The sequence below is a fragment of the Pan troglodytes genome, chromosome 17 (assembly GCF_028858775.2).
Source record: "Pan troglodytes isolate AG18354 chromosome 17, NHGRI_mPanTro3-v2.0_pri, whole genome shotgun sequence".
Taxonomy (NCBI): domain Eukaryota; kingdom Metazoa; phylum Chordata; class Mammalia; order Primates; family Hominidae; genus Pan; species Pan troglodytes.
Genome location: NC_072415.2, coordinates 38004847 through 38020997, shown reverse-complemented (window position 1 = coordinate 38020997; position 16151 = coordinate 38004847). Strand labels below are relative to the sequence as shown.

At 41.4% G+C, this 16151-nt stretch overlaps 1 protein-coding gene across 1 annotated transcript in view; it reads left to right on the top strand.

The window, feature by feature from the left end:
• The first annotated feature begins 302 nt into the window (after nucleotides 1–302).
• Nucleotides 303–16151, top strand: part of CDH2 (cadherin 2) — a 226464-nt gene continuing 210615 nt past the window's right edge. The window contains exon 1 of the mRNA XM_523898.8: nucleotides 303–965. Within this exon, the coding sequence (XP_523898.3) occupies nucleotides 906–965 (60 nt within the window). The 5' untranslated portion in view covers nucleotides 303–905. The remainder of the gene's footprint in view (nucleotides 966–16151) is intronic.

Below are 16151 nucleotides of genomic sequence, written 5' to 3'. Positions count from 1 at the left end.
CAGCGGAGGCCGAGCGGGGTGCGCGGTCGGCGACGGAGGGCGGCGCGCGCGAGTGAGCGGCGCAGGGCGAGGACCGGCGGGCGGGTGCCGGTGCGCGGGCAGCAGGGGCGGCTGCGGCAGCAGCTGCGCGGGACGGAGCAGCGGCGAGAGAGACCGCGCCGGCCCCTCGCCTCACCCCCTTGCGGCCGAGGCCGGAGAACAGTCTCCAACTCGCCGGGGGACCGGAAAGAGGAGCCGAGAAGCGCCCCTCGGCCCCCACGCAGCGGAGGCGCGGGGTGGCGGGACTGCTGCTCTTTGTGGGTGCAGCACGCACGACCCGGAGCGCCCTCCCCGCGGCGCTGTCCCCGGCGTCTTCGTCGCGCCGAGCGGCCCTGGAGCGGGGACCCGGAGGAAGCAAAACCACGAGCCCGAAACCTCGCGTGGCGGAGCTCTTGGGGAGCGCCATCCGCTCCACTTCCACCTCCACATCCTCCACCGGCCAAGGTCCCCGCCGCTGCATCCCTCGCGGCTTCCGCTGCGCTCCGGGCCGGAGCCGAGCCGCCTGCGCTGCCACAGCAGCCGCCTCCACACACTCGCAGACGCTCACACGCTCTCCCGCCCTGTTCCCCCGCCCTGTTCCCCCGCCCCCTCCCCAGCTCCTTGATCTCTGGGTCTGTTTTATTACTCCTGGTGCGAGTCCCGCGGACTCCGCGGCCCGCTATTTGTCATCAGCTCGCTCTCCATTGGCGGGGAGCGGAGAGCAGCGAAGAAGGGGGTGGGGAGGGGAGGGGAAGGGAAGGGGGTGGAAACTGCCTGGAGCCGTTTCTCCGCGCCGCTGTTGGTGCTGCCGCTGCCTCCTCCTCCTCCTCCTCCGCCGCCGCCGCCGCCGCCGCCTCCGGCTCTTCGCTCGGCCCCTCTCCGCCTCCATGTGCCGGATAGCGGGAGCGCTGCGGACCCTGCTGCCGCTGCTGGCGGCCCTGTTTCAGGTACGCGGCGGTCCCCGCGGGCCGGGCCACGGGCGGGGTGGGGCGGGCGGCGCCGGGTGCCTTTGTTCCCCGCGCCGCTGCGGGGCCGGGCTGCGCACCCGGGAAGGGAGGTGCCACGCCGCGCCGCGCCGCGCGGCCGGGAGCTGCGCAGGCATCAGGCTCCGTCCGGGCGCCGGGGCAGGGCTGCCGGAGCCAGCAGGTCTCTCGCGCCTTTCCTGGCGGGGCTCTAGGGGCCGGATTGCGGGTCCCCTCTGCTCCTTCTTCGGGGCCGAGCAAGCTCGCGGGGGGTGTCCCCAGGCAGCAAGAGGGTGAGGCAGGATAACTCCCAGGTTTTGCAGTTTTCTGTGCCTTTCGCCCCTCGCATAGTACTTTGCTCCAATTTTTTTGTTTATTTCTGCAGGAATGGGTCGCGAGTTTACAGTAGGAATTCTCACTCTGGTGTCTTAGTTACGGGACTTGCCTCCACCTTACCCCCACCCTGCACCCGTGCGCCTCCCGGTGCTCAAGGGCTCCACTGTCCTATTGTCTTTATCCCAGTCTGGAGTTGCCTCCTTTTCTTCTTCTCTTGCCCTCACAATATTCTGTGTTGGTCCCACCTGGAAAGAAAATCTGGCCCTCTTGCCCGGAGGAGTCTCTGCCGGTCAGCGCCTGCCTGTAGAACGAGTCTGGCCTCTCACGCCCAGTATCTCCCCCGGGCGAGAAGTTCCGTTACGCGGCTGCTCCTCTCTCTGTCCGGCTGCCTGTGCCCTATATGCGCCCCGGGGGCGCCTTTGCCTGGAGCCTTCCGTACTTTTCATACTCTCGGGAGAGCGCCAGCGAGCCTTTTCATTTAATCTCTACTAAGAGGCTCCTCCGCGGCAGGAAGCACCTGCTCCAGTCCGGGCGCAGGTTCCCTCGCCACTGCACGCAGCGGGTTCCCAGCCCGGGGGCAGCCCAACTTTCCGCCGCTTCCAACCCGAGGATGCCCCCAGGCTCCTCCCGACCAGCCAGCCCAGGCCTGGAGGCCACTTCACACAGCCTCGGCCGGGACCCTCTAGCTGGGCGGGTGCAGTGCCCTGGTCCCAAGTCGGTCTCCGCCTGCCGTGGGGTCCCTCGAAGGTTGCGGGAAAGGGGCGTGCCCACCCTCGCCGCGGGGCAGGAAAATCCACGGAGGGTCCCCCTGCGTGTCGCCCTCGGGGCAGGGGGAGAGGTGCTCTACTGCCAGCTGGCAGCCCCGAAAAGTGCGGACGCAGCTCGGAAGTGCCTGCTCCGGGGGTGGAGACAGGTGGTGTGGATTACCCCGCTCCGTGGTCTTCACGGGTCAGGGCCTGGCGCGCTCCGGCCCGCGGGGGGGTGAGTGCTGCTGGGGCGGGGGCAGGGGCTGGACGGGGCTGGCCTCCGCAGTCTCTCGCGCTTTCTCCCGCAACCCCGTAGACGGGTGTGGGCCGCCGCCGCGCGGAGCCCTGTCCATGGTGCGCCATGGTGCGGCACGCCTGTCCCTGCCGGGCTCCACGCTCTCCTCCCGGGTCGTGCTCTCTCACTTTGTCTCTCCCCACCCCTGCCTCCCAGGCCAGGGTCCCAGCGTTCCTTTTCCCTTTCTTGGATTTCTTCTTTTGTTCTTTAGTCTCCTACCGGTCTTTCTCCCCTTCCCCCACTCGCCATCCCCCACTCGGCTCTCTCCTGACTCGGGGATTTCAGAACTATTAGACTAGACATTTTTGGCCTTTGCAGTTTTGGAGAGTGGATGGAATTCCTTCTAACTTGGGGGAGGAGACCTGCCAGTCACTTGCTAACAAAAGTACCTCCTGTTATAAAACCGCCCTTTATTCTCCCAGCGCACACTCCTCATTCTTTGACCTCCTGTCACTTCATTTATTGTTTCTTCTTTAAAAATGGGGTTTATTAAAGAGGTTAGGCTGAAGGAGGAAGAAGGAAAAAAGTCCTGCTTCTAAAGTATTTGAAGTTAAATGGAAGGCAAGACAAACTTAAAGACTCCTGTGTATTAGGATTTTTTTTTTTTAACAAAGGAGATGTGATACATTTTTTACAAATCTTACTTTAAAAACACTAATTTTTGGACAGCATTGGGTCGTCTTATTTACAGACAGTAAATCCTCAGTGTGAATCCAGCAGCAGATGGTTATTTTCACAAACTTTTTCATCTAAAAGTGAGTTTTAATTGAATACTGTGCAGCGAAGTTAGGACACGAAGAGACATTTGTTGGTCATGAATACTGTGGGAAATCTATGTGTGTTACAAGTGGAGCACTCTCATTTTCTGTTTTAGTCATCTGCCTTGAAGTCAGGTGTGAATTTTCTGTCAGTTTTTTCTTAAGCGTTTCAAAAAATATCGTTTATAAGCATTAAATAATGTGCTTTTCCATTGTATTTTCTTTCTCAGTTTCTTCTATACCAATGTTGACTTTTTTAAACCTTCAGGAAAGGAGAAATTATAACTTTCTCATCAAGTTATTTGGCAGTCCTCTAATTCATGAGTACAAGTCAAGCAGTAACATTGAATGATTTGAAAGGTCATTAGGAGTGGAAGCAGAGCAGTTTACGCAACATGAGTTTTAGGGTTAAGTGCACCATGTGGATTGTACAACTGAGATTAGAAATGACTTTGTGCTAATGGTCTGCTTTACACGCCCGAACAACAAAGCTCTATCTGCAAGGTGAAAGTGGCTGCTCTGCAGTCAGCCGCTATTAACAGTCTAGGTTTTTTTTTTCTTTTATTTTTTAAATTCCAGACTAAGCAGCCGATAGTTTTAGAAAAGAGAATATGTAGCTTATTAGTGCAGATACGGAGCACCCTTGTTTTTTTTACAAGCTAAATATAATTGAATATTCAAAGGACTCTGTGCCTTGAATTGTTAACTGAAGTGTCTGTGTACCTTATTTTACTTAGAGAAATTACTAGTTTAGTTAGTCTTGTTATGTAGATTTACATAATTCTAGTCAATCTTGCATATTATGATGTTCAACATCAAGATTTTCTTTAGTCTTTCTCATTTTAAGATGTTAGCCTTTTTTATATTAAAAAATCCGAATTTGAGCATTCAGCTTACCTGATAAAAGTATAAAATATTATATCACAGTTATAACTAGCTTTCCTTTTAAATAATACAAGTGACTTTCAAATCTTTACATAGGTTTATTGTTAAGAAAAAAATCAATGTTGCTTTTACCATTGACCTAGTTAATTAATATATTAGAAACCTGTGTTGTTTTTCTAGTTCACATCTTAATTGCATAACCCCATTGTTCTAATTTAAATACGTTTGTATGGGTTATGGGGCATCTAGGACAGTATTTTAATGTTCATAGAAATTCAGTTCTAAGACTTAACAGATCCTGGTTTCAACCCTGCGTGAGGACCTTGGAAAAAAGATGGATAAACCTTATGTGTTTTTCACCTATTAGGTACAGATTTTAAAGAGATTAATATTCAACATATGAAGTATACATAAAAAGAAGCAGCTTTGTTCTAGAATGTGGCAAGGATTCAGCAGTGATTTTAAGTGTAAATCGTGTTTATTCTCAGTATTTATTTGATTTTCATGTGCTTCTGAAACATAAGTTCTTGTGAAAATAAGAGTTAACTTGGTGTTCAGAGTTTACTTACTAGACACAGTTATGTATATTTCTTTGCTTTTCTTAACTTGAGGCATGCGGTCATTACTAATAGGTGGAAGGTGACAAACATACTAGGTGTAATTTGAAAAACAGTATTTTATGTATCCTCACTTGTTTTTAAAACACTATATAGTAAACCTTAGGTACTTTCTGACTTTTATACTTTCATCAAAATCTGCCCTAACCTTCTAGAAGTTCAGACTGAGATTTTACAAGGAAATACTTTTTAGATATTTCTTGCTTTTTACATGTAGAGACTAAAATCTTTCTGGAGCAGATTATTTTCATGATGGTATAGAGCACCAAACTGTCCTTAATTTTCTTTTTCATTAACAATTTCAATTCTTAAATCTGTTGTGCCTCATTAAGCTTTAGGGTTATTAATAGGGAAATGTCAAGACTTAAAGCAACAGTTAATCTTGCTTTAAATCCTATTTTTTTTAATCCTAAGTGATTAAAATCCCCATCTTGTTTTCAGGGGGTTGTTTTGAAGTTAGAAGAGTGATTTTTAAAAATCAGAGCTGTTATTTAAGAAGTGTTGTGTTCGTATATACACTACCATTTTTCCCAGGTTAACATTCAGATTTGTTCTTTTGGCTCAAATACAAAAAAGTAACCAAGTTTAGGCACTGCTTAGATTTGGTGGTGGGTTTTGTCAGCCATTTAAAAATGTGATAGATTTTTAAATTTGGATTTTGTCATCTGAATAAGTATTTCGCTCTGACAGCAGTATACTTGCTAGAACCTAAGTATTTTCAAGTTAAGAGTTTTAAGTTGAAACATAATTGGTACCAACAAATCACTGTGTCTCACATTTCTGTTTTTTTCTACTAAAATTTTATTTTTATTTTAATTTTTCAGAAAAAGACATCAGTTAATTTGAGCAGATGCTAGTCTTTGTATTTAACTAAATACATGTAAGTTTTAATTAAACAACCTTATCCATGCCAAGGAAGAGGTATATACATATTAATGTTTTAGTAAGAGCTATATCTTCTGCATGTATGAAGTGATAGGTCTAAAGTAGGCAGAACAAGGTGAATTCACAAGCTAAATGGGACTTTTTGAAAGATGTAGATTTAAACATTATGATTTATGTTATAATAGTCTCTTTAAGGAAAATTTAGATTAAATTCTGCTTAGATTTTTATTCCTTGTCGCTCACTCTTTGGTACTCAGTGCGCTTCCTCATCTGCTTCCAACTGTACTTACAGCACCCAAGCCCTTGGATTGCATACACACACACGCGCGCGCACACACACACACACACACCCCAAATGTATGTTGAGGACTGCTATATACATATGAGTCTCCTGCAACACTGAGTACAGTCTGATATGAAGTGTCAATCAATAATTGATTGATTACTTTATGTCATGAAAGGTGGTTTAGGCACCAACAGTATAATAACTGATCTGTGCAAGTGAATGCCCTTGTGTAGTGTCAAGGGCAAGAGCTAGTGTCCAGGGCAGGAAGCATGGGGTTCTGATTTCGTCCAGATGTAGTCTACTCTCTTTAACTCCCGTGACCTCATTTTCCTCAACAATAAAATCTTGGGCCTAGTTGGATTAGTTGATCTCTAAGAGACTGTCCAGTTGCATGATTCCTGGGGCTACTTAAAAAATATCTCAAACACATCTCCTTTTCGAAGGTTGTGGACAGGCTTTTTTCAGCCTAAAATGTAAGAATTTTCAGATACTTGGAGTGATAGAATGTGAGTTTTGAAGATTTATTAACCGTAGTTTATCGTGATAGGTTTGAAGTCATCTATATTTTTTTGTATGCCTGAATTTTAAACTTAAAATTTTCTTCATTGGCTGTGCTACCTTTGCCAGTAAAAGTAAACAATTTTGGGGAGGGGTTTAGGCTTAAAGGAAGGTAAGTGTAATATTACTGAGAATAAAAATTATTTTTAGGCTTAAAATGAAGGTAAGTGTAATATTACTGAGAAAATTTTTTTTATTTTATGAGCTCATGTTTCTTTGAGAGAAGATAGCCTTCAGGAGAGCCATTGAATTGAGTGATAGGGGGTCAACATTAAAAATATAAGTGGGTCAGCATTAAAAATACAGCCCTAGCCCTTTGTCAAGTTTTCCTCTAGCTTTTTTTTTTTTTTTTAAAGACAAAGTCTCGCTCTGTCAGGCTGGAGTGCAGTGGCACAGTCTTGGCTCAACTACATCCTCCGTCTCCTGGGCTCAAGGAATTCTCCTGCCTCAGCCTCCTGTGTAGCTGGGATTACGTGTGCCACCATGCCCAGCTAATTTTTGTATATTTAGTAGAGATGAGGTTTCACCATGTTGGCAAGGCTGGTCTCGACTCGGAACTCCTGACCTCAGGGAATCCGCCTGCCTCGGCCTCCCAAAGTGCTCGGATTACAGACACGAGCCACTGCTCCTGGCCTCCTCTAGTTTTTTTTTTTTTTTTTGGTACAGGTATGCATGTATTTATGACAAACACATGGTATAGATACATATACGAAGATATTTATTGAAGCATTGCTTATGATTATGAAAGATTGGATTATTTGATCTCTAAAAGTCCATGAGTAAGAAATGATTTGAGAAATTATGGCATAATGTTAAGCTAAATTTAATAACCCCTGCTGTAGGGAACAAAACATTTTCTACTAGTTCAGGTTCAAGAAAGCGATTGTTAAGCCACCTCATGTTTTGGGAATAGTCATGAACCTAAAAAAGCTACAGAGGGCCAGGCATGGTGGCTGATGCCTGTAATCCCAGCACTTTGGGAGGCCCAGGCGGGTGGTCACGAGGTTAGGAGATCAAGACCATCCTGCCTAACACGGTGAAACCCTGTCTCTACTAAAAATACAAAAAATTAGCTGGGCGTGATGGTAGGCACCCGTAATCTCAGGTGCTTGGAAGGCTGAGGCAGGAGAATCACTTGAACCCGGGAGGCGGAGGTTGCAGTGAGCCGAGATCATGCCACTGCACTCCAGCCTGGGCAACAGAGCGAGACTCCATCTCAAAATAAAATTTAAAAAAGCTACAGAGAAGGACAACCAAAATAAATGAGGATTTCAGGCTTCTGAATGAGGATTAATTTGACACAGACCACAATATAAGCTATAACTGAGAAATATACAATCAAACAGTAGATTTAAGAATGAAGATAACCTAAACTAACACTAGGACAATCCAAGTTAGGTTTAGAACAACCTATAGCAGCCTGAGCTATAAGTAGATCCAAAGGAAGATTGGCTGAATTAATGGATAGCTAAATAATGGATACGTTTCCATGCTGACATCATGGAATAACCACTTTATGCTGAGTTCTCAGTGCCTGAGAGATTATAATAGTTGGGTAAACCGTGGTAATATTTCACATTCTCCTGACTGATTGAATGTTTAACTTTTGATCTGTTCCAATAGTGGAAGTGTAATTGAAAGTGGACCTTACTAGTATCTGGAACTGGAGATACAGAAGAACATTTAGTATATGAATGAGAGTTCTAGTGTACCCACTGCCTTGATTAAGCAGTTTAACTTGGGTTTTTCAAAGTAGCATTGGGAGAATTAGTTGTATAGTGCTTTAAAGCAGCTTGAGCTATTTAAAAAGAGTTGCTATTATAAATATGGTATGGGAATTATAATGCAGAGATGTTTGATCCATGATCTGTTCTTAGATTTTCTTTCATAAAATATACCTAGCTATAATTTAAAAATTAGATAGTGTACTTACCTACTCCCATATATTGTAGTTTTAATTTTAATACTGATTTTTGTGTAATTAAAAACATTAATTGGCCATTATAATTTAAAACATGTATGCCCAGATTTTCTTTCCATTCTGATATGTTGCTTAATGTTTGGGTGGATTAAATAATTAGTTTTAAAAAGTAAATTAAAAGGTGCATAGTTTGGAGTTTTTATTATTCCAGAAATCACTGGCACTAAAAATGTAAAATGACTCTTTTCTCCCTTCATTACTAAAATACACTTTGAGTTTTCTTAACTTTCTTCTGTTGCACTAAATATTGGACTTTGATGTTACTGCTTTCGTTAAAGGTTGTAAGGATTGCCCTTTTAGTTTTTTCCCACATCTGCAGTTTTAAGACATTCCTCAATTTATTTTATATTTGGTAATTGTCAGTACGTCATTCACAGAACTCAGTAGAGCAGATACAGCAGAGAAAACCCTTGAAACTAGGTATTTGCTGCTGCCTCTTTAAAGAGTTTTTCAAGCCAATGTCTGGTAGTATTAAACCTCAGAAATTAAGTATTTTTAATTTCAGGGAAGGAAACTATTATGTTTCAGTTCATTGTTTCTGTAACTCTATGAGATAGGTGGTTTTGCTCTCATTTTAGAGATGGTAAAACTGGAACTCAAACATTCTGAATATGAGAATCCAGAATAAAACCATATTTGTCATATTCAAGTTGGGCTTGACTACAAAGCATACGGGTTTCTCCCTTTATCAGACTGCAGCCCTTTTTGTATAATACCCAGAGAATGACTGTCACAATAAAGAAGAGTTTCAGTTTCTCTCTACTTAGTTGATTTTTTTTCTTTAAATAATTAACTTTTGAATTACACTCTCTGTTTAATCTTGGCCTTGAATATTTTGCTTTCTTTTGGCATCTGAAGCCAAAACATAATGCTTGGTTAAGATTTTCATTCATTTTTCATGTGGTCTTTAGGAGAGAAAAAACATTTTAGAAGCATTCATAATCAGTTTTTAAAAGTTCTTCTAATTGTTTTGATCAACAAATAATATGCTGATAAGTACTCAAAAATAATTTTTTTTAATGAATCTTGGAACTTAAAATACTTTCTGAAAGCCTATAAACTCTCAGGCCACAAGACTACACATTTTTTTTTGAAACTCTTTTTTCCATATTCTTCAGGGTGAAAGTAAATGCAAGATATTCCACCACCAATTTTTGAAAAGTTTTAATGTTTAATGTTCAAACATTTTCCATATTTGAACACTTTGCATTACTTTTTCGCACACTAATAATGTTATTTGGCATATTTTAATATACATGTCCACATCTTGAAATGACCCACTGCAGACAAGTTCCGGTGAATATTCTGTAGAGTAACTGAGTACAGATACTGATTTGTTTGCTGCTGGGAAAAACCTAGAACTATTTTACTTGTAACTTGACCTGTTGTTGGTGGGTGGATACACTTGGCTTGACTGTAATCTTGCACAAAATGTCTTGTTTGTTGGTTGGGAAACTATTAAGTGGAACCTGAAATAAAGGACTAAAAAAAATTACATTTACTAAATTGAAAGGGGATGTAATCCCCCCGCTCCCGCTTAACATAAATCTTTAATAAACTCGAAACTGTGACCACTTTGTTATTATTTTTCCTTTTGTTGTCTTAATTGGTTAACACAGACATTCAAAGTCTGAAGTTCATTCTTTATGGCTCTCGGGTTGAGTAAATAAAGAAAAGTCTGTTTTTGCAGCGAAAATATTGGCCTTTGGCACCCACTCTCTTGGTAAAGTCTATTTGGTGTCAACACCTTTACGATTGAGTTCTAATATCCTGCTACCTGATATGATATTTTAGAGAACTCAAAATTCAGATTATGTACATATAATACACACATATACATTTACTTTATGGAAGTGTCAAATGCATACAGGAAAATATACATAGAAGTGGACAGCCTGCTAAATGTTCCTAAATGGAACATACTAGTTAATCAGCACTGAATCAAGACAGAGTTTTACCAGTACCTCCTTCCAATTTTAACCGTCCCTCAGTGGTAACTATTTATTTGACTTCCAACAGCATGATTTTTTTGCTCATTTATACTTTGTGAAACCATATTCTCTTTTGTGTCTGGCATCTTCCACTCAGTACGCAGAATCTTTCTTATATTTATATCGTATGTATTTGTAATTGTCACAAAATTAGGAAAGACGGACACTATAGAAATATATTGGAGGTAAGGAGGGTGAAATTGGTTTAAAATGGAAAGATTAATCGTTTTTTGCAGCTAAAGGCCACTCACACATTTATGGTGTCAAGCCACTAAATACCTTTTGTGGGTTTTCTTACAGTATCTTTTGCCATAGTTCTGGTAGTTTGGCAATATCACTTCAGCCAAATGCCAAATACATTTGGAATTCTGTTAAGTTATAGTCTCTCTTGTCCTTCCTTTTATTAGAATGAGAGTGGAGACAAAGAACTAAATATCTTTCTGACCTGAAGTTTTTAATCAGAAGATTTAGGTGTTAACAGACTCTAATCTTTTCAGCGATGCTTCTTAATACCTTCTCTGAGCTTACTAGTGACCCAGTTTTCAACAAGGCTTTACCCAGTTTTTTTGTTTTTAATTTTGGAAAGGTTACATTGAGGGGTTTCTACTTCCACACACTGTGTGTATCCGGGTACCATTTACATTTTTTTATATTTGTATATCTTTTTTAAAGATCTGAGAGTCTGCCAGGAGGGATGCAGATTGTCCACATTTGTCCCAGCATCTTTCTTTCTGGAGGCCTTTTCTGTTTATAATGGTTTAGTAGCTCTAGATTGTTGGTAGAGGCTTCCATGCATAATGATGAAGACTTAAGGAATCAAATTCCATAGGTAATTGCCCACCAAGGATTTGTTGGCTTCAAAGCTTCTCTTATTTATCTTCTTACACTTGTGGACTTAATTTTACCATATTTTAAAGATTGTGCTTTTGGTGTGGCCTTAGCTTATTGATAGGTAATTTGTATTTCACTTGCTTTTGCCTCTACACATTGTTTTGCTGCCATAAAAGTAATTGTGTACATACCATGTTTGTGTTTGAGGACTTCACTTCTTATTCACAGTTCTGTCTTTTTTTGTTTGACAGATAAGAACATTTGGGGAGAATATCATAACCATTGATTTAATTTACAAATTGATTTAGAATTAAGTACCTTGTAAATGTAACTGAGTTAAATTCATGATTTGGTTTATGATCCTTCTCTTTATTTGAGGCCTTCTTGGTGAAGCTGTGTTTTAAAGGGAGATAGTGGTGTACTCAAACGTCGATAACAGTGGATTATTTTGCAGATTGCTTATAACATTTTAGGGTGCAAAATAAAGCATTTGGAAAGACAGGTTACTTTTTTTAGTATTTGCATATATAATAGATACTGTCAAGATTGTGATTCCTTATTTTCATAAGTCTTGGTTCTTCATAATTAAAATACAGACATATATATATATATATATATATATATATATATATGAGTGTGTCTGAATTACTTCTCTTTGGTAGGTAAGCAGTCATATAAATTGAGACCTGTCCACCTCCAAAGACAGCTTCCTCAAACCTCACACTATGTCAGATATTACTTATCTGTTTGTGTTTTCACATATAGATATTTTACTTACCTGAAATTTACTTTTCTATGTGTTTTGTGGAAAGAGGTCTTGCTTTATTTTGTCCCCTGGATTTTGTATATGTGGTGACATATATACACACAATAATACATTTGGCATTTGTTAAAGTTTCTGTTTTTCTGAACTGAAATGCTTCTTTTTTCAAGTACATCATTTCTGTAGATTTCTAAATCTTTTTCTTTCTTTTCTCTTACGTTACACTGACTTAGTAGCCTGAAGAAGCAGTGTGACACAGTGGTTAAGATTGGGGACTCTGAAAAAAATAAAAAAGAAAAAAAAAAAAGACTGGGGACTCTGAAGCCAGATTTGCATTGGTTCCCTGGCTCTCACACTTGTTTTTTGTGTGGACTTGGACAACACATTTGATATTTCTCTCTCAGTATGCCCATCTGTAAAATAGGGATAATAAATAGTATCTATCATAAGGTTGTTATGAAGAATAAATGGGTTAGTGTGTGTTTGTGCGTGTGCATATATAAATCACTTAGAAAAGTGCTTTCAGGCTGAGTGTGATGGCTCACAGTTGTAATTCCAATACTTTGGGAGGCTGAGGCCAGAGGACAGCTTGACCCCAGGACTTTGAGAACAACCTGGGCAACACAGTGAGACCTCCCTCTCTACAAAAAATAACTAGCTGGGTTTGGTAGCTGGGTGTGGGAGCACACACCTATAGTCCCAGCTATTCCAGAGGCTGAGGCAGGAGGATCACTTGAGTTCAGTAGTTCAAGGTTACAGTGAGCTATGATCACACCACTGCACTCCAGCCTGGGCAACAGAGCAAGAGTGTGTCTCTAATAATAGTAATAATAATAGAAAGAGAAGTGCTTTCATATAGTGAGCAAGATGTTGGATATTTATTTGAAGATTTTGGGACCTGGTCATTACCATTGTTTTACACAAACACAATCAATGGATAATGTAATTGTTTGAATAAGTTTGAGCACTTAATGCATGCAAGACTTTGTTCTATATTCAGTGTGACAACCAGATAAATTATAGCTCAGCAGGGACTACCTACCACCAGTGTTCCATCGACCACACTTGGAAACCACAATTGAAGGGCAAATATTTTAACAATCCTCCTTAAATTTTAACAGATGTTATCTAGGCTGATATAATTCCACTGTCTTTATAATTAGGGGAAGGAATTAGTGTATGTAGAGTGTTAATTCTGCCAGTGATTTGATTTGGAAACAACGGGTATATCAGATAGGAGCTTTTCTGTTGTCTCCTCCTAGATCTGTCTCTTGCTTCTGTAATTTAATTGTTTCATATGCTAGTAAGGACCCATGTGTGTGCACATGTGGGAGTATGTGTGTGTGTGTGTCTGTGTGTGTGTGTTTTGAGACTAGGCTAGAATCAAACTTACTCAGCCTCTGAATGCTTTTAACATGATGATGACAACCCTGTAGAGGAGAGGGTTGAGTGTAATGGTACCATATTGGTTGACGCCAGCACAGCATCTGGGAAAACAGGGAAGGTGGATTCATAGTTCTCATAGGTGCTGATGGTTTATTGACGATTAGATGCAGGAAGTGTTGCCTTTAACTTAGTATCTTTCTATTCTAATAGTAGCTTTTCATTTTTTAGTAATTACTATGTACCACACGTGATTCAAAGCACTTTACATGTATTAACTCATTAAATTCCTCCCCAAATATACCCAATTTACATATTAGGACACCAAAGCATGGTGAGGTTATCTGAGCTGCACAAGGTTATTTTGTTAAATGTTGGAGCTGGGGTTTAAATGCAAGTAGCCTGATGTCAGGGCCTGTGTATCTAGGTTTGATATGTATTTGAATCTAGGCAGAAAAACACCGAAAGCAGATTGACATCCATTTGTATTTTATATATATATGAAGGTCACTTTTGAAAAATAATTTTTTATTGTGAAATGTGATATGATAGAGGAGTCTATAAAGTGTATGTGTACTATTTAAAGGACAATTAAAGCATATAAAGTACATCCATGTAACTACCAGCCTGGTTAGGAAAACAGAATATTCCTACTTCCTTGGACATCCCCAGAGTACTGCATCCATTCCCCTCTCTCCACCCAGAGTTAACTACTATCTGGCAGAGATAACTACTATCTGGGTTTTTCTAACATTTATTCATTGCTTTCCTTTGTAGTTTTATCATCTATATAGACATTTTTATATATGCATATACATCATGCATAGATGTATACATGTATCATGCATGTGTATATATAATGTATTTTTCTGTGATTTGCTTTTTCTACTCAGCATTATGTTTATAAGATTCAGCTGAGTTGTATAGCTGTAATTTATTCATTTTCACTGCTGTAGAGCATTGCATGCTATGAATATGGTACAATTTACTTATTTGGTTTATTGTTGATGGACTTGCATGTGTGGTTTCAGTTTTTTGCTGCTGTCAACATTCTTATGCATGCCACCTGGGTATAAATGCCAGGGATACTCTAGGGCTGTGTTCCCCAAACTTTATATGAGAATCACCAGAAAGCTTGTTTAAATGTGGATCCCTGGCCCTAGCCCTGATAGTCTGATTCAGTAAGCCTACAGTAGAGCCTGAGAATTTGCCTGTCTGGCAGACTCCCAGGTGATGGAACACTGTTCTGCTCTTGGATGTGTACCAAGGAGTAGAATTGCTAGATTGCAAGGTATGCATGTTTTCATCATTACCAGCTAATGCAAGATTGTGTTTTCCATACTGGTCTGCCAGCAGTATGTGCATAGTTTCTCCCTAATTTTAGGATACTTGTTGTAGTCAAACCTCAACATTTAAAAAAATCTGGTGGACTGCATAATAATGTCTCATTTTGGCTTAAATTTGAAATCTGGTTTCTGATGAGAGTTTTTCTATGTATTTTGACCTTTTGGTTTGCCTTGAAGTGTCTGTATGAACACTAGCCTGTTGGATGAAGTTTGTAACTTGTCTGTAGCTTGGCCTTGCTGTGTGTTTCTCATTCTCTTCACCTAACATTTTCAGTCATGGCTTGTGTAGGTGTGTTTTGAAGCACTGAGAACCTTCTAGATAGCCGACACAGGGGATTAATATTTACTGAGTGCTTACTATGAGCCAGGCCAAGCACTTGACCTGCATTTTCATATAATCCTCACATCAATCCTCTGCAATAGGTAGACGTTATTATCATTATCCATCTTACAGATGTCTGAACAGAGATTGGCTGAAACCACTCACCTGAAGGCACACTGTTGTGAGGTGGCTGGCCAGGGCTTTAACAGTGCTTTACTTTCCTGATAACAACTCGGCCAGTTCCTTGAAAGTCTGCAAAAGAATGGACCCAGTGGGAGCAAGATTAGTCTATTCTGGACTTTGAAGGATTGTTGCCTAAAGGAGGATTTGGACTTTAGAATGAGAATTTAAAAGATCTCAGTTTCATGGAGCAAACTCGGCTTAAGAATGGGAAAATCTAACAGATTGAGCCAGATGCAGGATAGGCTACCAAAGAAGCAGGCAGTTTCTGCCGCTGGCCATGCAGCTTCTTGGTGGTGACTCGGAGATGCAAGTGTCTCATGAGCTGTTGATAGTTCCTTCTGTGAATCACTCTCTTTCTCCTGACCTCACCCCACCTTGGCCCAGTTCTGTACTCACCCAGCAATCTAAGGGCACATGTGGCTTTCTGTTCCAAGCATTTGTGCTCCCCTAAGTACATGAGGGGTCTTGGTTGAGTGCCTCAAACTCAGCACAGAGACATCCTAGTGGGCCTGAGGCCCTGCTGGCACTTCAACAATGTTATTTGGACCAACTTCTTTTTGATCGTTTAGCCTTGGCCTTTGAGTATTCAGTAAGATTGAGACTTTGTAGATAATTTTGTTGTCTTTGAAGGGACCTAAGCAATAATGCTCCTTATCTATTTCAGTTCTGGACAAATAAGACAAAAGAATCAGTACATAGAGAACCAAAATTACAACATTTATTACTGATAAAGACAAGGTTAGAGAATGTGGCTTTAATCTTTCACATCTCAGATTTAGTTACCCTTGGCGTCCCATCTTTGACAGTGCTCCCATCTGTTGAAGCTTACGGACCTATAGCTTAACAATATTTGCATGACATAGGTGGCGTGGCTCTGACAGGAAGAAAAGGTGATGAAGAGCCTGGGTTCTGTATGCCCACTCGTTTTATCTAAGTTGGCCAAAGGTCAAGAATGTTATTACTAGTGCAGCTCCCACTACATGGAAGTAGAGGATGAGGGTTACA